The following is a 24,571-nucleotide window of genomic DNA, read 5'->3' as shown; positions in this document are numbered from 1 at the left end:
TTCCTGCGCTGGCTGCTCCGAACGGACACCCCGATGCGCTAACTCCCAACCCGCGGCAACAACAACAACAAAAGAAGACACCTACGATACATCAAACCTCCCTGAGCTGGGCCGGCGGCTCCTATATCCGGCAGCTGCCGCCCGGGCCAACGGCTGGCCCCTTCCCGGGCTGCGTGGCCGTGGGACGGGTTTGCTGCTGGAACGGGGGCGGTAGAGGGTGGCGTGGATCACGGCCATGCTGGGGGGAGCGTAGGGGCCATGCTGAGGGGTCGCGCGGCGAGACAGAAGCGGGTGAACGTGGCTGGCCCCGGTGGGGGCATTCCCAGCCCGGCCCGGGGTTTGAGAGCGCGTCCTTGCGCCTCCGTCTTTATTCATTTAAATAAAAAGCCAGTTTAGAAACAGCAGCAAACGGGCTCCCTTTATAAATCCTCTGCGGAGCGCCCCTCCCCGCCCCATCAAACCTGGCCTCGTCCACATTCGGGCTGGGATCCAGCAGGGCCACGGCCCTTGGCGGGGGCGGATTCCCTTTTCCATCCCGGCGTGGCCACAGTGCCACGAACCTGTATCCTCGCTGTCGGCGGCAGCTGGGGGCTGCCCCGGGAGATCAGAGCATCTCATAAAGGGAGGATCTCTAGAGAGAAAACTAGCTGGGCGTGGGGAAAGCGGCCGTGCCTCCCCCCTCGCATGGTCTGAAGCGCCCTGGGGCCAGGTCAGATGGCGTTCTCGTGGGGGCTGTGGTTGCTCCGGCAGGGCAGGCAGTTCCTCTCGTTCAGGAGGCTGGTGGTCTCGTCGGCCACCGAGGGCTCCACCTTTTCCGTCAAGCTGGTGTCCATTTTGGGGGCGCCGCTGTCCGGAGACTGAGGGCAGCTGTCCAGGCGCGAGGCCATCAGGCCGTTCTGGTACTGCTGGCGTGTGATCTGCAGCGGGGGAGAGGGGCAGACATGGTCAGCCGGCCAGACGTCATCTCGAAGAGCAGCACCAAACTACAGATCCCAGCATGCCATGCTCCATCCCCTCCCCCCACCTTGACTAGAGACTACAGATCCCAGCATGCCATGCTCCATCCCCTCCCCCCACCTTGACTAGAGACTACAGATCCCAGCATGCCATGCTCCAGCCCCTCTCCTCCCCCCGACCAGAGACTACAGATCCCAGCATGCTATGCTCCATCCCCTTCCCTCCCCCACCCCCGACCAGAGACTACAGATCCCAGTGTGCCATGCTCCATCTCCTCCCCCCCCCCACCTTGACCGGAGACTACAGATCCCAGCATGCCATGCTCCAGCCCCTCCCCCCCTACAAGTATGATAATATAGTGCACTCCTTTGATAAGAATCACATCCTGGGCAATTTGATTCTTACAAGCGGAATTGCAAAGAATGGATGAAATGGACCGTTACATTTTAAACAGCCGGCTTTTTTTTGTTTTCTCGATTGAGAAACGTCTCATTCCCCGTAACTCCATTCATTAGACTTCAAACGTATTCAGCATGGAACAAAACGTGCCGACTTCCACCTGGGCGACACGTTATCATTGCCCCGTCATTTAGCCGGTGCTTTTACTGAAGGCAATTCCTGCATTAATGCTGTGCGGACTGGGACAACTTCACACCAAGTGGAAGTCAGCAGCGCTACAAACCTCCTCAGGTAAAGAGCCAAAGATCCAAGTTTTAAAAATCTCTCCCACTGCAACAAATCTAACGCTGACTTTTATGTAAACGTCAAACAACAAAACAGCCTGATTAACAGTCCCGACTCCATTACCATTTATTCTGGAGCATCGCCATCTCTCACCGGAGAGGCGCGGCTGGCACAGTCACTGTTTGAGTACAAACTTGTCCGGCGACCCCTGGATCACGGCACGAGCCGCATCATTGTTCATCTCCTTTTCACGGCGATGTAGGAGGTTACAATCGCTGAAGCCCCCCTCCAACAGGCCCTTTGTCAAAGTCTTTGTCACATCCTTCGTTCTGCCTCTGCATCGCTTTGGAGTTTCACTTCAAATTGGTCTCCGATTCGCTCAGCAGAGGCAGGTGGCGTAACAAAAGCGTCGCCATCGAGGTCTATCCACTCGTCAAATCCACGCGCGTTGAGTTCTCTTGGCGGCTCAACACAGTTGCTTCCTTCGTGGCCGCTATGAGCAGGCCTCTTTTTCCCCAGCAATTCCGGATTGCCGACACATCGACGTCAGACGAGGCCTTTGCGAGCAACAGAGCGGCAGCAAAAAGACTGATCTTCCTGGCAATTTTCACAGCACTGGCTTTGTTGTTCTCGCCGTCAGTGGGGCGCAAAACCGTGCAAGCCATGTGCCCGGGAAAGTATGCCTTGGCAGCTCTGCTAATCCCCTGGTCACACGGCTGAAGGATAGCCGTTGTGTTCTTTGGGAGGATATTCCTCAGTGCTACACCTTTCATCACGTGGGCTGGGCAATTTTCCACAAATAGCAAAATCTTTCTCTTTTCCTGGCCCATCTTTTGACCCCAGGCCTTCACCGCTCACTGAACAGACACCCCGTCATCCAGGCAGATGCACTGGCAGCACAGTGGACTGGAAGATGCCTCGCATTTTTAAAACACCTTGGGTTTTGACTTTTCCCGATGATGAAAAAAGGTCCTTTTCCTTGCCCGTCCTGGAACAGACGAACAGTGCAGTAATTCTTTCATCAGCCGTCTTGTCTGGTTAAAAGGCGAGCGTGCCACCAAAAATAAATTCCACTTTCATCTGCTTTCTTCTTCCGCAAAGTCACGTTTCATTTCCACCCACTCGTTTCCTAGACATTCTTCACCAGACCCAACGTCTCTGGCTTTGACTTCTCCCTGCACCGTCTCAAAAACAATCCCCTCTCATTTTTTAAAGCACTGTGATGGCCTTGAAGTCAGGAACGCCAAGGGCCACCGTCAGTTCTGCTTTCTGCGTCACCAGCAGTCCACATGGGGGCATTTCTTTCTCGGGCATTTCTGATCTGCTTTGTATGTGCTGCCTTGACCTGACTGCATTTTTCTTTGGCTCCTTTGTTTCGCATGCTGCTTTTTCTCCCTGTCTCTGAGAATCGTAGACGATGGAGGCTGTGGAAAGCCCGATTTCGGAGCTGCACGAGACGTGATCAAATCCGAATCCAAACCAGCTGTGTTGGCTTATTACATGGCGCTGCTCTTGGCTGAGTATCGCATTACATGGAATCGGTTGGCCCCGAAATGATCCGTACAAGCGGATCGCTTGATTCGTACAAGCGGAGTGCTTTGGGATGGTCAGGACAGACATCTGCTTGCCCCAGTGATTTGGGGCGCTCTGCGTGGTTGATTCATAAATCAGTAATTCTTATAAACACAGCGCACTGTAATTTGCCTGCATAAAACACATTTCATCGGGGGGACCCAATCGCTTTACAGAACCCCTCATCTATGGTCACGGCCCAACACTGGACTGCAGCCACCTCTGGGGTGGGGCGCGGAAAATGCTGAACAGCGCACAGCAATGCTACACGAGACGAAAGAGATGCCAGCATCCAGCCGGTGCTGGGGGGTGTTCAAAGAGGCCAGGATCTTCCCGAATGCGCCCTGAGATCGCCGGCACCCTCCTGACCCCCCCCCCGTGCGCAGCGCCACACAAGTGGCCTCACCTTGACGAACTGCAGGTCCGTGAGGGCGCGGACGCTGAAGTCGCAGATGTACTGGGGGCTGCCGCTCACGTTCAGCTGGTTGCTGCTGCCGCCGAGCGGGGAGGAGATGGAGTCCGAGCGCTCGTGATAGCAGAGCGAGGCCGACCGGTTCAGGCTGCCCACGTGCGTCGGGGAGCGCAGCTCTGCGGGGAGACACGGGCAGGGTGAGCTGGGGATCCCACTCCTGCCTCGCGCACAAAGGGCCCCCGCCGGCTGAGGGCAGCTTCAGTCCGGTCAGTCCCTGGCCCCTTGATGCCCTGGTGAGGTGGAGCCGGCTCTCAGCAGGCAGCAGCCAGGACGGAGAAGCAGCGCCACCCTGTGCTCACTCAGAGACCGCAGCTGGGAACTGGGCTGAGACCCCCCCAGCTCGCTGCACCACGGGAGGCGAGGACTGGGCCAGCTGAGCCCCAGGCATGTGACTGAGGCTCTGATCTCAGACCCCCTCCCACTGCCCCAGAGCCATGCTGAGACTCCCCCCACCAATTCCTCCCCCTGCCCACGGCCTAGAACACCCTATGCATTTGTTTACATGTAGGACCTACAGTAAATGCAAGTGGCCTGGCATTGCCTTGTTCCCCAGTCCCGGATCTAGCGCAAATGCCAGGCGAGGCTGCAGGGAGCAGCCCAGTCCCAGGGCGGGGAGCGGGTCAGAGGGAGGGGCCGTTTCTGGCCTCGCAGGGGGCCTCGGGAACCCCAAGGGACAAATCTCACCCAGGCTTTGGCCACCCTGGAGAGACGCCAACCTGGCCCCTGCAACAGCTCCGCCCGGGGGGCGCCGCGGAGTCGGGGCAAGCGGCAGCACTCTCCCCTCCCAGCTCCCCCCAGCCTTGCCCTAACCCTGCCCACGCCCAAACCTTGTCTGCTGCACAACGTTCACTGCAAACCAGCCTCCGCCGGGGCCCACCTGCCTGGGGGACCTGGCTGCGGGTGCCCCCAGGGAGGGAATCCCAGGCGTGGGAAGGCTGTAGGGGATCGGGATGAGTCACAAGCGCCCCCTGGTTCCCTCAGTGACCCCAGTGGGAGGGGATAGGTGGGGATATGGACAGGGGCCGTGTCTGTGCGGGCGCGGGGGACAACACACGTCTCCAAGCCAGGCTCGCACAGGTCTAGCACGCCGTGCATTGGCTTCGGTTACCTGGCACACAACAGGGGGCTGGGGGGGGGCACACAGAGGACAGGGCAGAGACATGGAGAGGGAGGAGAGCATCAACAAAACCCCCCCGGAGAGAGGAACAAACATCTCCGCTGGCTCCAGAGCGAAAGGAAACGCTGTAGGCACCACAACACGGCCCCGACCCGACCCCTCCTCCGTGGGGCTCTTGGACCAATCGCTTGGGGGCTGCTGGGCGTGGAGGGGCGATGACAAAGGCAGGGCCCTGCTCCAGGCGGGGCAAGGAATGGGGGGAGGCGGGTACCCGCGGGTGCACCCAGCGTAGCAGCACGTCGCTCATCGCGTGCGTCGGCTGGAAGGGGAGCCGATGTGGCCGCAGGAGGGAAGCGCGACGCGCCCGGCGGGGCGGAGCCGAGTCCTTCCCACGTCTGGTCTCAAAGCAGCGTGTTGCCAGCGGGGCCAGGGCGACCGAGCAGTGGGGGGGACGCGCTCGCCGCGAACGGCTGCCGAAGGAAAGCGGTCGGCAGGAGCCAAGCCTGGAGCGCGCTCCCCCGGCTGGCTCAGATCTGATTCCCTCCCTGCGGCGCTCACGCCGGCTGGGCTGGGAGAGCGGCCGTGCTCAGCGCTCAGGGATGCAGCCTGTCTCACTGGTGCCCAGCGGCTAGTGAGACAAACCACTCCTGGCTCTCTCTGAAACGCTTTGTCCTGTCCAGACAGGAGGCCAGGGCTCTCCTGCCATCCAGGGTGCGGTACTGCAGTCCCTCCGGTGATCTAGACGTGGTTGGGGTGGATGGTTGGTTGATATGGAACTTGGAAGAAAATGTAGGTAAAAATATTTTTGGCGGGGTGGGAACAGCATGACTTTGTCCTTAAACAACACTGAGAAAGGAGAAGGAGCTGGGCGTATCGGCGATCGCAGGATGACTATGAGCCGCCAATGTGATGTGGCCGTGAAAAAGACCAATGCAATCTTAGGGTGCATCAGGCGAGGTATTTCCAGCAGAGCTAGGGAGGTGTTAGCACCGTTATACAAGGCGCTGGGGAGACCCCATCTGGAATAGTGTGTGCAGTTCTGGTTCCCCGTGTTTAAGAAAGGTGAATTCAAACTGGAAGAGGTGCAGAGAAGGGCTGCTAGGATGATGCGAGGCATGGAAAACCTGCCTTATGAGAGGAGACTCACAGAGCTTGGCTTGTTTAGCCTGACCGAGGGACGGCTGAGGGGAGATCTGATTGCTCTGTGGAAATCCATCAGAGGGATAAATCCAGGGAGGGAGAGGCGTTATTTAAGGTCAGTGCCAGTGTGGACACAAGAACTAATGGACATAAACTGGCCATCAGGAAGTTTAGGCTTGGAAGTACTTCTTGCTGCCCTCGTGAGAGGGGTCCCTGAAGGGGGGGTTGTGGATGGCGTGTCCTGTGGCGATAAGTCTCCAACATCCACTTGTCCGTAACGATCGACTCCCGAGTGGCGTGGTGAAGGCAGGTGGACTGGAGCAGCTGATGAGGACGGTAATTCAGGCCCTCGACCCACCCGTCAAAACTGCGGCTTGGAGGTGGCCAGGTGCGAGGCGGGAGGCTGAGAAGCGGGCGGTTTCCCTCTTTGAATTCTCTATCTCGTCTGGCGCGGTTCACGCGGCCTCCGGGGGTGAGGAACCGCGCAGGGCAGGATCTCTGAGCCGCCCGGGACTTGCGGGCGCTCTCTAGTAGGTGAGTGTGCAGATACCAAGACAACGTTCGCGGAGATTTGTCCGCGCTGACCAAACAGAAGGCAGGCCCTGCACCTTGGCGATGTGGAGGGTGGGCGCCGGGGGCCGTTCTCACAACTCGGCCGTAGCGATCCGACGGGCAGCAGCGTTGGTGTCGTCGAGGGAGGCTTGTCGAGACGTTCCGGCGAGCGCTGGCCTGGAATTGCCCCCGGGGCTCTGCCGGTCGGCGCTCGGCCCCAGCGCTGGGATTGGTGCAGCTCACGTGACCGTATTTCGCCAGGAGCGCCTGGTAACTGGCGAGTCTAAACTGCGAGGAGGCCGGGAAATAGCATTTCCTGCCCAGCAGGTCTAGACGCTTATGGTCTTTCTGCTGTAGCGTGGTTTTAGCCTGGCGCCACCTTCCACGGTCAGTAACTGCGGCCACTGCCCAGGCGTTAGGGGAGGGGTGAGATGATGAAAACTCGGAGACCATCTCGGCAGGGCCCAGGAGGGCTCTGTTGACAGGCAAAGCAATGCGGGCAGAGGAGGGCGAACGGAGCAGCTCACGAGGAGGTTCTTCATGTGGAAAGATCTTGGAAGTGCTTAAAATCATCCGCCAGGGACGGAGACATTGGCTGTAGCAGAGACCTCTTCATTGATTAGCTCCTGCTCCTCGAAGGATTCCTCTGGAGGGGCAGGTCTCCTCGGGGGAGCAGGGGAGGCAGGTTGCTTTTCTCTGTGGCAGGTGATGCTCAAAGCCCGGGAAAATTGTTGGCAATTGGCCGCCCAAGCGTCCCAACGTGGCCCGGAGGCGGCAGCACTCCTGGGTGCTCAGATCAGCAAGACACTGGCTGCAATCTTGTGCCACGAGTAGTTATCCCTCACCGGGGGTCTCTCTAGGAGCGAGGGGGGGAACCTGAACTGATATGTGAGACGCCAAGGCAAGGCATCCATCAGAGTCCGCTTCCCCCAGCTCGCTCTGGAACGGCACCTGGAGAGACCGGAGGAGAAGCCGTCGGCACCGCGCAAACTTCACGCCATCAGAGAACTGGGCATCTCAGACACAGCCAGCTAACGGGCCAGATGATCTCTCCGGGCCCCAGGCTGTGCTGTCCTTTGGGTTAGCGGTGCTGTGGGTCCCTGAAGAACCAGCGGCCACGGGAGTAACGCGACTGGAGAGCGGATGGGGCCAGACACCGACGGCCTTGGCTTTCTAGAGGTAGATTCTCTGGCTGGTGAGCCTCGGGGACAGCTCTTGGAGGACTTACGAAAGGAGTTTTGTGTCTTCCTCTCCAACGCCCTGGCAATGAGCAGCCCTGGTGCTGTGGAGGCGGCAGACCAAGGAACGGGGGGTCCCGGGGCCTGGCTCGGAAGCCGGGGGCAGCGAGATGAAGCTTTGCCTCCCTGCGTTTTCTGGGTTTGGATTTCAGCACCAAGCGGAAGTTGTGTGCGATTCCCCGAGGCAGCGGCTGCTCTGGGAGCGCCCGTGGCCGAGCGGGGTCGCCTCCCGGCACGACAGACACACCTGAGCCGAGAGATCCGGGCACAACCGCCCGGCCAAGCAAAGACACAAACTAGCGTCTATTTAAGTGCAATGCCCAGGGAGAACAATCCTCGGTTCTTTGGACATTTCTGGTTTACAGCAGTTTTCCGACTCCGGAAGCTAAAGCGACGGCTGCTCACCGGCCGACCAGACTGACGCTAAGAGCAGCTGCGACTGACGAAGAGAATCAGAACCGAGGGCCGAGCTGGGAAATCTCAACGGGACATGTGCCCAGCCCAGGCGGCAGAGAAGGAGCTGGGGGCACGGCCGGCGCGGCGCTGAGACTGGCTGGCAGGCAGGTGCGGGCCGAACGGACGCGGCTGGGAGAAATCGCCGAGCGAGGCTGCAGGGCGCAGCGAGGCAGGAGCCTCCGTGGGCCTGGCTGGAAGAAGCGTGGCTACTAACAGACGTGTGGCCTATGGAACGATATCCGACTGCCGGTGACGGGCTGCAGTTCCCAAACCAACCACTAGAGGGAGCCAGCGGCACGGCCATCAGACCTTTTACCCCATATTGCGGGACCCTGTGGTGAGCCCACAAGGCTGAGACAGCAGGGGCAGCGGGGCACATTGGGACCAATGGGGCATCAACAGAGCTGGGATGGCAGTGGGCTGTGAGTCGGGAGTGAGGGGGGGAAAGGGGAGCCCAGGGGTGGGGTACCAGGGGGCTGTGGGTGGGGAGTGAGGGGCACCGGCAGAACAGGGGGCAGCTGACATGAAGTCCACCTGGCCCTACTTGATGCCATCAGCCCCCGTCCCCTCTGCGGGCAGCTGGTCATGCCCAGGGGGCGGCTGCCCCCAGTCACTCCCTGGCAGGAAGCGCAGCCCCCGAAGATGCAGGTTTCCCAGCCCCTGGCCCGGTTCATCCCGCCCGGGCCCCAGCCGGGGCAGGGCTGCAGCTCACCTGTCGGGGGGGGCGGGCTGAGCGCCATCACGCCGTAGTAGGAGAAGGCTCCGGTCTCAAACTTCATGTTCTCCTTGCCGGCCTCCACCTCCACCTTCCCCTGCAAGGCAGAGACGCGTCAGCCGCCCGGGCCCAGCCGTGGGGAGACGGTGCTGGCGGGCGACTGCAGCCCAGAGGGGAGGGGAGCAGGGAGAGACTCGGGGTGCTGGGGGGCCCCAGAGGAGCTGAGGGGTGGGGGAGGAAATGCCAGCCAGGCGATGGCCCTGGAGCCCTGGGGATCCCTGGGACGGGCAGGGTCAGGGCAGGGGGACTCTGGGAGAACAGATGATTCCTACAACCTCCCCGAATGGCTGGCGGGGGGTGAGGGGGGTGTCTCTGCAGTGCCCCCCTCCCCAGGCAGGCATGTCGGGCCCTGGCCCCCCGCCCCGGGCGGCACCTGCAGGATGAGGATGAAGTAGTCAGCCGGCTTGTTCCTCTGGTACAGGAAGTGCTGGGGCGATTTCTTGTTCTCCTCGTCAAACCTCAGCTCGTGGATGACGTCCGGGTACTTGAGCAACCGCAGCAGGATCTTCTCGGAGACGAGGGTCGGGGTGAAGAGCGTCACCTCTGGGGAGAGGACAGGCGGGTCAGACACCAGCCCTGGCTCCGGCGCGCCCACAGAACCAGGTGCCCCCCAGGGCTGAGCCAAGCCGGGGATCCGATCCCAAGCCAGCTCCATGCAGCCACCTCTGGTGTGGAGCATGTGGCCAGGCAGCCAGCGTGGAAGAGGGAAGGGAAACACGGGCAGCCCTGGCGCCTAGAAAACCTGCCTGGTGGGACAAGCACCAGGCAGCGGGAAAGGAGTCTCAGGCCTGCCTGGAAGAAGCGAAGCGGTGTGGAACAGATTCCCCGTTACCTGCGAATCACAGACACCCCGAGACAGGAAAGGCCCCTGGGCCCAGGACACGCCCTGCCATGCCCGGGGGAGCCAGCTCCAGGCCGCCCCCAACTTGGCACCACGGCAGCAGGTTTGCATTTTGTCACGTGGCGCCAGGCTGAGCCGATCTGGGGGGCAGCCAGGACTCCTGGGTTCTCCTCCTCGCTCTGGCAGGGGAGCGGGGTCTAGTGGTCGGGGCAGGGGCTAGCCATTGGAGACCCAGTTTCAGTTCCTGGTTCTGCCACTAACTTGCTGAATCCCTCTGGGTGGGGCTCCGCGCCTCGGTTTCCCCATCTGTCTATGTCTGTCTCTCGGGGCGATGAGGAGGGTTGAACCCAGGCCGTTCCTGGAGGCTCCGGGACGCTCAGGCGCTGTGCGCCGCAGGAGAGCGGCCACGGGGGTTTGTCTGCCTAGAAAAGGGGCACCTGCAGACCAGGTCAGGATCGCGTCTCCCCCCGTGGCAGGGCGGGCACCGTGCCCGGCACTGCCGGGGCATGTCAGCCCCCTGGTGACTGCGGGCGTGAGGCCAGCCCCCCCCCAGCCATCCCCCTTCCCCAGGGCTCCCTCGGAGAGGCCGTGGGTGGATCCCTGGGTACCAAGAGGCCGCGGGTGCCCTGCACGTCCCCTCCCAGTGCCCTCGCCACGGGCGCTATATGGGTAAGAGAAGCCTGTCTCCAGACACGTGGGTGCCAGTGACCGGATCTGCCCCAGCTGCCCTCTCCACAACTCCTCGCCCACCCACGAGCCCTGCAGGCGCTGGCCGTTCCTGGCGTGGCGCCCCGGAGGCTCACCTGTGGCGAGGAAGCGGTGAGCGGCCAGGAGCAGCTGGGGCGAGATCTTCACCTTCAGCTCGTTGTCCGGGTCCTTGAAGGCGGAGAAATCCCGCTTGTTCTTCTGGTTGGCCACCCGCTTCTTGGTGCGGTTGTCAGCTGGGGGCGGAAGTGGGGGGGCATTAAGGGGGTGCCCTGCAGTGAAAGGCCCCGGATCCCGCCCGGAGTCCCCTGGCAGTTCCCAGCCCCGGGACTGGGGCAGTCAGAGCTCGGGGCCCAGAGCAAACGGCGCCCGTGGGGAGGACGGGCAGCCTCGGGGGCGCCGGGACCACGGGGGCTGCAGCAGAGCCCTGCCCTCCACCCTCCTGGCAGCACGAGACCGGCTGCTGCTCCCCAAGTACCCAACGGGTGCCAAAGGAGGCTCCCCCGTGCTGCCAATCTGGGGGTGACACCGGCAGGGCAGGGGGGCACCTAACTGTACATGTCCGACTCGTCCAGGATCTCCGACTTGATGATCTCCTCGATGACGTCCTCCAGCGTCACCAGGCCCAGCACCTCGTAGAAGGGGTCACCCTCCCCCTCGTTGTTCACCTTCTGCACGATGGCCAGGTGTGATTTACCTGCGGGGGGGGGGAAGACACTGGTCACACCCTGCGGGCCGAGTGCAGCTGGGGGACGGGCACAGCCTCTGGGCACCATCCAGCCGGCCCAGCCCGCCCCACCGTGCGGCCCCCCCTGAGTCCCGGGGGAGCCCAGCCAGCGGCCGCGTCGCACTTAGACGGCTCCGACGGGCTGATCCCGACGGACAAATCCCAGCAGCATCTAATTCAGCCCAGCCCAGACCAGCGAGCAGCATCTGTCTGCCCTGTCGTGCCGTGTGCCCGGCCGCGCCCTGGCAGAAGCAGGCTCCGATCAGGAGCGGTTTCAGGAAGGCATTAAACCAGGACTCGGACCTGATCTGTGTCACCGGACAATCCACAGGCCCCAGCAGATCAGAGCAGTGGGCCGGGGGCTGCGTGCTCAGTGGATCCCCCCAGCCCGCCCCAGGAAGGCCGGGCAGTCCTGCCCCACCCCACAGCCCTCACCCCTGGCTAACACGGGACATCGACTTCCTGACTTTCGGTATCTCGGCTCTGCCCCCCGCAGCGACTGCTCCGCCCTGGGGGGGCACACATGGCTGGCTTTCTGTAACAGCTGACTGCTCCGGGAGATGGGTGGGCATCAGGGTGAAGGAAGGGGAGAAAGGAAGGGCAGAGGCAGTGGTACCTGGGGGTTTCCTGGGCAAGGTTGGACGTGATGAGCCCCAAACAAAACCCTACAGAAACCCCCGTCTCCCAGGACCGCCCTGTGCACTGAAGGCAAATGGATCGACATCACACGGGCTGTGGTACACGGGGCCCGGGGCAGCGTTCACCGAGAGGTCAGCCAAAAACCCCCACAAACCTGCTGCTGGGGGCAAGGAGGGGGCACAGCCGGGGGGCGCTCTCCTCCCCAGGCAGCGTGACCCCCATGCCCCAGCACGGCACCAAGGGGCGTTGTGTTGCAGGGGGCAGGGCGGGGGGTGCTCTTCTCCCCGGGCAGCCCCACGGGACGCCTGTTGGCCAGGCGCCTCTCACCGTAAACGAGATCCAGAAAAGCCAGGTCCCCCCATGTTCCCCGGGCAGCATTTAGCCGGCTGGCAGGGCCGGGCTGAGGCAGCCAGGCGTGCCCGGTGCGTGCCATGCACAGCGCCCATCACGGCACCCCTCCACCAGCTCTGCAGACCGCTGGGGCACTGACGTACACCGAGGCCCTCGCGAAATCCCAAGGGGGGCCAGCATCAAGGGGCCTTTGTGTAAAAGGGAAACCAAGCCCTGAGACCTTTGGACAAGACCTGCCGCCTGCCCCACTGATGTCAAAGCCCCACTCTCCTTTACCCCAAGGCCCTTCCCCATGCAGGCAGGCCCGGGCACCCTGCCCACTCCTGCCCAGGGCATGTTCTGCAAGCCTCGGGGCACGAACCCGAGTCCAGGCGAGTTCCCAACGCCCCCCTCGTGGCGTGAACGGGACAATTATCCCGCCCTCTTCCGCCGGCTGCCCTGACTCATTCCAGCAGGCCGGGCTGGGGAGAGAAGCCCTCAGCGCGGCGCCTAGAGAACGGGTTAGGATCTACGGCTGAAGGTGCCACGGAAACATTGCCCAGCATCAGCGATTCATTTCCCGGGGCCCGCGGACAGCAACTGTGCCAGCACCGGGCAGACGGGCCCTCGACTTCCACCAGCCCCCGGCTATGCTGGAGGCAGGGATCCCGCAGCGCTCCCTCTTCGTGTGGCCGTGCAGACGCTCGGCGCGTCCCACTCGCCTCGCTGGGTTCCCAGCTAGCGTGATTGAATCCTCGGTTGTGGCTAACGCCCATTCTATTAATAGCCCGCCACCTCCGCCCGCACGAACGCGCCGGCCGCCAGGATCCCCTTAGGAAATGAAATCCAGCCACGGCAGCGAAAGAACATCGGGTCTTTGATTGTTTCCAGAGCCCGGCAGGTTCTGGCTCAGGGCACGCGGAGAGGGAGTCACCGCGGCCGCCGGACGGCCAAGCCAACATCAACATGGCCACAGCCTCCCGCAGCGCCTCATACCAAGAAAAGCCGGGGGCTCGGGTGCTCTGGGGCAGCCTAGCCAGACGGGGCAGGTGAAGGCCACTTTACGTCCATCCGGCCAGGAGGCGCAGGCTGTGAGAACGCCTCTCGGCTCCAGTCTTCCCGGCTGTCACGGCCAGGCGAGCGCCCTGAGATCACCCAGCCTGACCCCCGCGGAGCCGGGCCGGAGAACGGCCTGCAGGGACCACAGCCAGGGACTGGGCCAGAGCGGGTCTGTTAGTCAGGACGGGGAGAGAGAAAATCCCCCGTGGCCTCGGGTTCATCACCCGCCTCCGGAAACCCTGCGCCCGCGGCTTGTTACAAGGGAAACAAGCCACGAACGCACCAACTGCGGGAACCGAACGGGCGAGGGGCTGCCCACCAGGCCATCACCCCGCCCGACTCCGCTGCCCCCACCCCTGGCAGGGGTCAGGCACCACACCCAGCACAGCGGCTGGCAGGGGACAGGGACGGTCAGCATGGGGGTGCGATACGGGCCCCATGATGCACCAGGCTGACTCCAGGGGGGGGCGGTGTTCTCCACACAGACCCAGCTTTGTCGTCCCCCACGTCTCTTTTCCCACGTCCCCTTGGTGTCTGCCCCCAACCCTGCACACACATGGCACCATTCACTCTTCTCTGGTCACCAGAGCCCCCCAGCACAGCTCTGGGCCTCTGCCCCCCCAAACGCACCCCCTGCCCAGATCCACTTTCAGCACCTCGAGGCAGGGCTGAATTTACCCAGCCAGCCCGGCCCGTGAACCTAGAAGAAGCCCAGGTCTCCTGGGTCCTGCCCAGCCCCAGATCCCCAGGACCAGCCCCTCTCTCCCCACGGACCACGCAGACGTCTCGAGGTGCGCAGACGTCTCTGTGGGGCCCGGCCTGGCTTTTCCTGCCTGTCCCAGAAGGGGCGTTGTGCGGCCCCCCCCGCCGCATCCAGATCTCAGGCCAGGCTGGTGTGGGTCCACTTGAAAGACGGAGCCAAATTCAACCAGAAACTTGACCTGAGTGCCACGCCGTGGAGCCAGGCTGCCCCAACCCGGCTCAGCAGCGGGATCTGAACTCGCGCCCTCCACGCCCAGCCGAAGCAGTGCTCAATTCGCACCAGGGCTGGGCCCCGGCGCCCCTGCCCCCCAGCACCTCTGGGCTTGCCGCGTCAGTCAGGAAAGGGAAAAAAGTTGTTTGAGCCCCAGCACTTCTTTCCTGACAAATTAAGCCCTGAGCCCAAGACTCCGAGCAGGTGACCCAACAGGTCTTGCCAACGGGCTGCCCTGAGAGCACGGTGGGACGCAGGATCCCCAGGCCACGTGCTCCAGCGGGCACAGACGGGACAGGCAGGTCGCACGTTTGCATGGAGACACTTTACGGACACCATAACGGAGGCTGAAATTCCACGTATTCCCCAGCATACAGACAGCACCTTATCCTGCCGGGGCACGGGGACGCTGAGGCACGAAGGTCACCTGATGAGTCAGGAGGGGGACCTGGGACTCCACTTGCCAGAGCCACACAGCTGGCTTTCTTCCTGAGCTCCCCTTTCACTTCCTGACCTTCCTTCCCCCACCCCAGGCTGCCCCTCCCGCGGCCCCTGCCCCCCGAGGGAGCAGGGACGGTGCTGGCTGGCCCTGCCGCACCCGTATAGCCTGCCAACCTGGAAAAGCTGCTGCGGGGCAAAGAGAAAATCATAAACCAGGGTCAGGCGGTTCTTTCCCGCCGGCGGACGGCCTTGGGAGTGTGTTTGCATTTGCACAGCTCGGGCTACGCCCTCCCTCACCTGCCTGGGTCTGCACGGCCTCCGCCCATCCCGCCTTCCCCGCTGAACCCACGCCCAGCAGCCCCGGCAAGGAGCAACGCACCCAGCCCGGAGAGAGGGAAACAGATGGATCCCCCCCAAACCCAGCCGCCCAGGGCCACGCGGGCCCCCTGTGCCAACAGGCCCTTCCGAGAGCACCCGGTGACGGTCCTAGGCGTCCTCCTAGCCCTCGGCCCCCAGGGATCCCACCCAAAGCACATCAGTCTGGTTCTCCCAGACAGGAAAACGAGGCCCAGGGAGCGGCCGGGAGCAGAGCCAGGAACACCACCCGGCTCTCCCGAGTTCCAGTCCGGCGCTCTACCCACCAAGCCACGCTGCCCCCATACAAATATGGCCCAGCAGTGGTCCGTATACCAAACTCGGCCCTCCCTCCACCACTCAATGGCGGCAGCTCGCCCCGCAGCCTGGCTTTGACAGGGACCCGCCTCTCACGTTGCACAAACTCACTCCTGCCTGCAGGGCGATGGGTGCATGCTCCGAGCAAGCACACGCCCACCCGATGGGAAAACAACTCTCAGCCCTGAGCAACACGAATGGACATGGAGACACAACCCTTCGCTTCGCTCAGAGCAGGGAAAACCCCCACCCCGCCGAGCCGCCAGGCTTGGTTCCCAGCTGCATTGCTCCTCTGTCTGTAACACAACACAACACAACAGCCCACTGATCCCACGATTTCCGGGCACCTTCCGGGGGGAGAAATCAGCCCATCCGACAGGGGGCCACACAGAGCCCCCGCCAGCTTATTAGCACGGCCACAGCCCCCCCCCCCGCAGTCGTGTCTGATCAAACATGGGGCCCAGGCAACAAACATCAAACAACAGTCCATCCTCACGCTGACACCCAGTGACTTCGCTCTCGGACAAATCACAGCGGGCGGGAGGGGTGTGGGGGGCGTAAGCGGGAAGGGGGACCCAGGTTTCGGGACGGGGGGATGGAGGCACACAGAGCCCCAGGTGGGGGGAATTGGGGAGCGTTGCAAGGCAGGAGGGAAGCAGCTAGGGATTGATGGAGGTGAGCGGGAGGGATGCAATGAGCCTGCGGGATACAAGCGACATGGGGGCCCCTCGGGCTGTAACACACACGACAAACCAGGGAGTTGGGACCCACGCGGCAGCAACTCGCTGGGGTTTCCTCAGCCGCCTTCGCCCGGCCCCCCTCGGTCCCGGGACAGGCTCCCTCGCGCTTTACCAGCCCCATCAGCGCCCGGACGAAGGGGGCCCTGCTTCGGGCACGGAGGAGTCCCAGGGACGGACGCCACGGATAGAGCCAAGCCCTGTCCTGGCACCGGCAGGCAGCGCGTGTGCGCCCGGGCAAGGTGAGGAGAGGACCCACCTCTGCCCGCGGGCCACGCCGAGCTCCCGAGAGCCGGTGTCAATTGACACAGGCAAACTGGCCAGTCCCAGCCTCTGGGCTCTGCACCCCCTGCCCCTGCGCCCCATCCGGGGGACGGCGAGCGCGCGCTAGGCTCACGTCCATACAGGAGTCCTAAAGTGAATTAGGGCTGCTGACGTGGCCACAGTGTGGTCTAGTGGTTAGAGCAGGCAGCCCCGCTCCGCCACCGACTCCGGCACGTCGCCGTCTGTCTCCGTTTCTCCACCCGGAAGGCGCGACAAACTCCGACCTGGCCCCTCGCCAGCACGGGGGCGGTTTGAGAAGCGCTCGGCTCTCAAAGGCCATGGGGTTACGAGCACCAACCGCACACGGTGAGCTCCCCGTCTGTCCGCGCAGCACCTAGCGCAGGGAAGCTGGTGCTAAGGAAATCCAGAGAGCGTACGTTACTTCCCGCCACCCATCCACCGTCCCCAGCCCTGCCAGAACCTCCTCCACTGCCCGCTGCCACGAGGACGAGTAACACACAGCTCCCTGGCCATCACCCACACCCTGCCACGGCCGTGCCCACACCCCCAGGGCTCCACCCGGACCTTTGCCGACAGGCGCTGGGGGCGCTCAGCTCCAAACACGAGATTCACAGACCTTAAGGGCGGAAGGGCCCATCGGATGGTCCAGCCTGACCCGTGTCCGGCACGGGCCAGGGAACGTCACCCCGCTGCCCCTGCTCTGCGCCCGGCGACCTGGGTCTGGGTACAAACATCTTCCCGGACGGCAGCCGGGCGGGACGTGAATCCACCACTGCTCTGGGAGCCAGCGTCAACGAGCTGTGCCTTGTTTCTAATTCGAATTTGTCTGTCTTCAGCCTCAAGCCACTGGATCTTGCTCTGTCTTTCCTCGCTAGATTAAAACGTCCTTTGGTGCCCTGTATTTTTCCCCACTGAGGTCCTTAAACACTGAGCTCCAGCCTCGGCGTCAGGCCTGCTCTCCAGCCCTCGAATCCTTTTCGTGGATCTTCTCTGCACGCTCGTCAATTGGCCTGGGGAGAACGGGGGCACCAGATCTGGAGGCAGCGTCCCCAGCCGACAGTCTGGGACGTGTCTTTCATCGCTAAGGACCTGGGACCCCTGATCCTGATAGCAGAGAGCGCCAGGGATCAGAATCCAAGCACCCCACCTGAACGTCACAGAGTCACTGAGCCCGTGTGGGCTGGGATGCCTGTCAACACCCTCACGGCTGCTGGCTCCCGCCTCTCGCACGGATCCGAGGTGGGAACGGCCCCTTTGGATCCCATCTAGCCGGGCCCCAGGAGACACTGCAAGATCAGTTCTCCAACGCTTTGGCGAGTCAAGGTTTAAACACCCCAAGGAAGCCATCATCCATCAAACCCCTCGGGGAGATGATTTGAAAGTCTGACAGGCCTCGCTGGCAGGAAGCTTTCTCAGACTCCTTTGCTTAATTCCATCTTTCCGCCCTAGCCAGGACCCCGAGATCACGCACCTTTCTCCAGGCAACACCCTAGGCTCACAGACTACAGATTCCAGGACCGTTCTGATCTCACCTCCTCCGCGCTTCATTTCTAATGACAAAGGAGCCGGGGCTCAAGCCATTTCTTTTGCATTCATAACTGATGCAGCAAACTCAGAGGTGCCGGGCCTGTGAACGGCCAAACCAGGACAAACTAAGCACTGGCCCTCCTGTATAACACAAGCCAGAGAACTTCAAGCAGCTCTTTTCGAAAAACATCCAGTCTTGATCCCTTGGTAAAGTTGTGCCGGGGGTTAGTTACTCCCACTGTCAAAAATGTACGCCTTCTTTCCAGTCTGAATTTGTCTAGCTCCAACCTCCACCCACTAGGTCGTGTTAGATCTTTCCCTGCTAGACTGAAGAGCCCAGCATTCAATATTTGTTTCCCACGCAGGGGCTGACAGGCTGGGTTCACGTCACCTCTTTACCGTCTCTTGTTAAGCTGAATAGATGGAGCTCCTGGAGTCGATCACTCCAAGGCAGGTTGAATCAGGGTGTAATTTACACCCCCGGGAAGCCGCATGCCCCTCTGGCTGCTGTGTGATGCTTTGGCCTGTCTCACCTGCACTCCCAGATCTTCTCGCACCGTCTCGTCGTGCGCCGCGCATCTGGAGAGATGGATCGTCTGCTGGGCACCTCCCTGCTCCCCTCCCGCGCCCCCAGCTGCCACCTCCTTTCCCCATATAACAGTCCCCAGGCCTGGGAAGCAACATCCAGGAAGTAGGCAGTGCAGTCTTGCTGTCTCTCCATGCAACACGGCTGCTGTGAAGCAGGGCCGGCCCAACGCCCACGGAGGTCAGTGGAAAGACGCTCAGTGACTCCAGTGGCTTTGGAGTCAGGTTGGTTGCTATCACCATCACTGTGTGATTAGCCAGTTCTCTGCACATCACCAATCCTTGCCAGCCTTCCACTGGGAAACACCGTGCCAGCCGCATCCACCCGCCCAGCAACTCGCAGGAGGCCGCTGGTTTTCAACTCAGGTAAGACACCACCTCCGAAAGACTCCCTTCTCCCGCGGCCCCGCACAGACTCGTACGGCCAGGAGGGCCCATTCAGATGATCACGCTGGTCCTAGAACCCATTAATTCTGGTCCGATCTGACCTCCCACGTAGCCCAGGCCAAAGAATTTCCCCTGGTATTTCTGCCTCCAGCCCACCACTTCTGTCCGTTTGTCGTAACCTTTCCACCCACACTGACACTGATCTGGGCGACATTCAGTGGTAGGCCAGGGACAGATTAAAGAGCCAGCATCTTACGAACCCGCGAGCTCAGAGCTGGGTGTTTTCTGACAAGGTGAAGCGAAGAACTCCCCGGTTCAGCAGCACACGGGGTTCAGCTGTAGCTAAAATCACAATATTCTGACATTAGGAAAAGCTCATTTTATAGGTTTCAGAATCGTACCAGCTCCAATTTCTCCTTCCCAGGGAGGTCCGGACAGTTGCACTCACGCCGTTCGGGGAGCCCGGCTCGACACGCGAAGGCGAGGAAGAGCAGTGCCAATGAAGTACGGAAGAGATTTTGCCCTGTAAAATATGCGGCGGGACAAGCAGAACACACCTGGGGCTGGCCTGGCTTCCCTAGACCACCCAGACCGCAATAAACCCTTTGGGACTACGTCAGCCCGCCCCGCACTCCAGTGATGGGCAACGCGTTACGTGGAAGCAGCCCGGGCATTTACAGAATGTGCTTCCTACTCAAAGGGAATAGAAGCCAGCATGGGGCAGATTACAATGACATCCTTGTCTTTAAAACCCGCCCAAGGACGGGCCCAGATAGGCCAGGGAACCACGCCTCTCTGCTCTCTTGGATGGTGGTCCATGACGTGACCTTGCTCCTGGAAGAAATCAACACAAACAAGACAGATCCTTTATCGTGGGCCGGTTCATCTCCTAGGGGGCACACGCTGAAACCCCACTGAACCCACGGGGATTTATGTGCTTCGGGGAATCTGGGCCGTAAGGAGTGGGAGAGAGAGATTTGCATCTGAATCCACCCTCGGCAGCTATCCAGAGGGGAAAGGGACCACCCCTGGGGCAGCCTCCTTTCTCCTCCCTTTGGGGGCCAGGTTTCCAAAGACTTCACCCCCACAACGGGGGCCTGGCTGAACTCCGCTGCCACACTGATTTGATGCGGCAGGCACCCAAATGTGACAGCGAGGGGCAGCAGCATCAAAGGACAGATCGACCGGCCGGCAGACCGAGGGCGTGGATGGGACAGACAGACGGGCTCCACTCTCAAAGTGGCATGTCGGGACGGCTTTTCAACGGAAGTATTGAAAACCCGGTGATTGATTTCAGTGCCTAAAAGGGAGCGGAAATCTGGCCCCTTGTTCGTCAGTTCTTGGCTCTCCCCTGCCGGGTGCTGGCTGCCCCCCACTGTGCTTGCTTTCCCCTCGGTGAACCGGGGGGTGGAGGGGAGAAGGAAATAACCTTGCAGGCTTGGGAAAAAAGCAATAGGATGGAAGATGCCACAATGCCATTAGCACCAAGAGGTGAGAGCAGGGGGCAGCTGATGAACTGGAAAGTCAAGAAGTTTCAAAGTGATCTATTGTGCCCCTCCCCATGCCAGCACCGACGGGGCCTGTGGAACTCACTGCCTCATGAGGTGAAAGGAAATGCTCCTGCCCGACTTTACGATGGTGTCAGAGGAGTAAATTGTATTTACAGACGCTCTGTGAACACCCACTTTCCTGCTTGACCCAGGAGAAGGATCTGGACAGGCGAGGAGCAATTTGCAATGTTATTTCCAAATGTTTACCGGTGCACGCTGGTTTTTCCCCACGGGCCCCTGCTGATTTTGCAAGGCTGATTCACAGCGATCTGAGCTACACCCGAAGGTGCAAGAGAAACAAAGTCTCATGCTTCAGGGCACAGGCTCAGGCAGAGCCAAAAGCAGCCCGGCATGAGCCAGAAAAGCACCCGAGCCCCAGCCCTGGGCTTTGCTGCTCTGCCCCAGGCGCCAGCAGCAAAGTGAAAACGACAAGATCTCTTTTCTGAAGGCACATAGAGCGGTGTGGGAATGGGAGAAGGACAGGCTGGGCTGGGAAACCACACAGAACAGAAGACAGAACTGAATGTGCAGAGAACAAATACTTGGCCTAGGTAGGCTGGAGTTTGGGAGACCCAGTTCAATTCCCTGCTCTGCCACAGACTCCCTGCGTGACCTTGGCAAGTCACTTAGTCTCCGTGGGCGCCGTAAAAGAGGAGAACCGCACGGCCCTGCCTCAGGGGCATTGCAGAGATAAGCGCATCGAAGACTGCGAGACGCTCGCATACCGTGATGACCAGATAAGCGTCACAGACGGGGGGCGAAGAGCTGCAGCGCTCGGAGGCGGATGGGGCAGATGCACAATCAATATAAAGATGGAGCGGCAGTGAGATGTAACGGGGGGTGGATCAGTGCCACAAGAACGGGGGTGGTGATGGAGAAGGCAGGGAGATGGCGGGGGGGACATAAAAAGGTGCCAGCCATGACAGTGAAGGAGGATCTTACTGTGAGTCGTTTGTCGGTGTAAAATAGTGAGTGTAAAAATGAGCACAGTAGCATGGCAATGTTCGTGGTGTGTGCGTCACTACATTTTTACAGAGCCGATAGACCGGTTGTAAAAATGATACTGGTGGCCCTCGAGCCAAAGAGGTTGGGAAGCTGGGACCTGCAGGCGTGGCAGCATTGCCTGTCCCAGCCCCGCTGGCCGGCTGTGGGGTCAGAGCGGGGACAAAGCGTGCACACTGCAGAACAAACCCAGATCAAAGCCAACAAGCCCCAAACGGAGTGGGATTCCCCTGGCCAGGAAAGGTCCAAGAGAAGCAAACGGCGCTGGGACCCGGTCCCCACACACAGCTGGGAGCCGGCCCACAGCCAGTCCGGGATCTCAGTGAAATGACCCAATATCTCCTTGCCCCCGACGCAAGTATCACCCAGCAACTGACCCACGGGCAAGAAGGGACATCAGTCTCCACGGCCTGCGCTGATCTTGGGCTCTCTGCTCTGGCTTCCCCCCAGGGGGACCAGCTGGTGCTGGTGGTGTGGACGCCTGTCCATCGGGAACTGGAGTGCGACACTTCTCCCCCCGCCCCCCTTTCACACAGGCCACCAGACTCGCATCACTTTGCCCTGACTCGGGTCCAGAGCTGGACTCTGTAGCCACGCCCAATTCTGCTCCATGGGGCCCAATTCCGGTAAGAGCGACCCTGGTGTCAAATCAGTGTCAGAGAAGACTCAGGCCCAGGGCGTCCGGCAAGTGCTGCTGGACTGGGAAGAGATCAGAGAACAGCAGCCTGCGCTTCCTCGTTGTTTGCGTCTCTCCCCGCTAAGCTGGATATCAAAGCCCTGTAACCGTCCCTGTCACTGCATGGCTGGCGGGGTCAGCTCCTGCCCCACATACACCGGGGTTAGCGAGCGACCCACGTGAGGAAGCTATAAGCGCTGCCGCTGTGGGCGGAGGACGGGCGTACAAGCCGTTCCTTCCTTTGGCTTTCTGCTTTCCACAATAACGCGAGCTACACAATAACACCTCCCCAAACACACGGGGATCCCCCCGCACAACCGCACGCTAGCTGGCCTTTCTGCGTAAAGGAAACGGCGAGCGCTCAGCCACAAATGAGCAAAGCTCTGAATGAAAGAGACGGGAAAAATCCCGTATTCGAGTAGAGACGTTCCCTTCCCTGTGTTAACACCACCCGAGCTGATAAAAAAACTAAACTGACCCTCAAACCCACAACGCCCCCCCCCCCCCGCCCGCCCCACGGCTTTGTTTACTTTCTGAATTTCATTCCACTGGGACAACTAAACCGGATTCCTCAATTTCCTTCTTACACCTACATCGCTTTCACTTTCAGGGTTCTCTATCTTAGCTGGTCCCGCAGTGTTTGGGTTGCAAACACGGGGACGTGGTTAGAGCCAGCTACCAACCAAACCCCAAACAAAGGCTGGGTGCAGATATCCTATTTTATGTAAATATTAGGTTTTGGAAAACTTTTTAGACCCAAACCTCCATCTGGGGCCTAAACGATCCAGCAGGGCCCATTAACCGGCCTCTGGGGCTGACCCAGTCTTTTTAGCGGACAAGCTACCGCTAAAGTTCTGCGCTGAACAGAGCTTGCCTCATCGCGATGTAAATAAAAGTCTCTCTCTGCCCCGCAAAGCTCAGTTTTAAATATCCTTGCAACTGCACGATGGGGTGGAATGCATCACGTCCCCCCTGCACTGCAGCGGGGTGCATGCCGCAGGAGCTGGGGGTGGACAGGTCTCCACGGGGCCCGGCTCAGGATTGAGCCCCGGCGGCTGGTTTGGCAAATGTTTGGTCTAGTCTAGTTCAAAACAGCCCAAGGGATCGGGATTCCACCACCTCCCGTTGGGAGGAGACGCCTCAGCCTGGCAGAGGTCACACCCCCCCCGGGCCCTAGCTCTCCAGCCCAGCCCCACCGCATCCGAGAAGCGAGCAGACCCCAGCCCGGGCTGGCTTACCCTTTTTGAACTCCTCCAGCATGGCGTCCAGCTTGGTGTCGTGGAAGACGAAATGGACCGGGTGGTTGTAGAACTTGGTGATGGTCTTGAGGGTGGTGCAGTCGTCCGGATCCACGAAGGCCAGGTCCTTGACGTAGAGGATGTCCACGATGTTGGAGCGCTCCTCCTCGTAGACGGGGATGCGGGTGTAGCCGCTCTCCATGATCTCCGACATGGTGTTGAAGTCCAGGACGGCGTCGCTGTTGATCATGAAGCAGTCGTGGAGCGGGGTCATGACGTCCTCCACCGTCTTAGTCCTGAGCTCCAGCGCTCCCTGGATCATGTTGAGTTCCTCCTTCACCAGGTCGTTGTAGGGCTCCGTCACCTTCAGCATCTCCACCAGCTTCTCGCGGTTGTAGACCGTCCCGATCTCCTGGCCCAGGATGCAGTCCAGGAGCTTGCTGACGGGAAAGGAGAGGGGGAAGGTGACCAGCATGAAGAACTTGGTGATGGTGATGGTGTTGGCCCCCACGGCCAGGCCGTGCCGGGAGCAGAGGGCCTGCGGCACGATCTCCCCGAAGATGACGATGCCGACGGTGGAGGCCACGACGGCGCCCAGGCCGGAGCCGATGAGGTCGTCCAGCAGGATGGTCAGGGTGGTGTTGACCAGCACGTTGCCCAGCAGCAGGGAGCAGAGCAGGTAGTTGCCCTTCCGGCGGATGGGCTCGATCTTGCGGGCGTAGCGCTTCTCCTTCTCCGTGCCGCAGTTCTGCACGATGCGCAGCTCCATGGGGTCCAGGGCCATCAGGCCCAGGTTGAGGCCGCTGAACATGCCGGAGAGCACCAGCAGGCCCAGCAGCAGGATGACCTGCAGCCAGAGGGGCAGCAGCGACTTCTTCTCCTCCAGCACCAGGATGCGGCCGTCCCGCCCCTCGTGGCGCAGCCAGGGCTGGCCGGGGCCGCGCCGGGTGCACAGCACGTACTCCTTGGCCTGCTCGTGCTTGCGCAGCGGCTGCACCCGGACGTGCAGCACCCCGGAGGTCTGGCGGGCCTCGTCCAGCCGGGGCTCCACCACCAGGTCCGGGGAGTGCCGGGGGCAGCTGGCGTTGGCCCCGGCGCTGCCGTTGGCCCCCAGCTCGGCGAAGGCCACCAGCTCGCCGGTGCGCGGGCCCATGCCCAGCCCGAAGAGCCGCAGCTGCACCCGGCTGCCCTCCGTCACCTGGATGACGCCCCGCGGGTCCGGGCCGGCCGGGGC

The 24,571-nt window shown here is 61.4% G+C and overlaps 1 protein-coding gene across 2 annotated transcripts; it reads right to left on the bottom strand.

Annotated features, from left to right (window-relative positions):
- Positions 1-239: 239 nt before the first annotated feature.
- On the bottom strand, positions 240-24,571 carry CNNM4 (cyclin and CBS domain divalent metal cation transport mediator 4). Of its 2 annotated transcripts, XM_067540282.1 has the most exons (7): positions 23,338-24,571; positions 11,063-11,206; positions 10,608-10,745; positions 9,337-9,506; positions 8,901-9,000; positions 3,620-3,801; positions 576-917 (listed from the first exon to the last, which is right to left on the bottom strand). In XM_067540282.1, exons 1-7 carry the CDS (start codon positions 24,488-24,490, stop codon positions 711-713), a joined length of 2,094 nt encoding a protein of 697 aa, XP_067396383.1. In that variant the 5' UTR covers positions 24,491-24,571; the 3' UTR covers positions 576-710. The 2 variants fall into 2 exon arrangements, with proteins under 2 accessions (XP_067396382.1, XP_067396383.1); XM_067540281.1 differs by lacking the exon at positions 3,620-3,801 and having other exon boundaries at positions 240-917.

Source organism: Emydura macquarii, unplaced genomic scaffold, assembly GCF_026122565.2.
Source record: "Emydura macquarii macquarii isolate MOO-44397 ecotype Brisbane River unplaced genomic scaffold, CSIRO-AGI_Emac_v2 contig_573, whole genome shotgun sequence".
NCBI classification, from domain to species: Eukaryota; Metazoa; Chordata; order Testudines; family Chelidae; genus Emydura; species Emydura macquarii.
The sequence above is the reverse complement of the archived record's forward strand: the minus strand, read 5'-3'. Positions and strand labels throughout refer to the sequence as shown.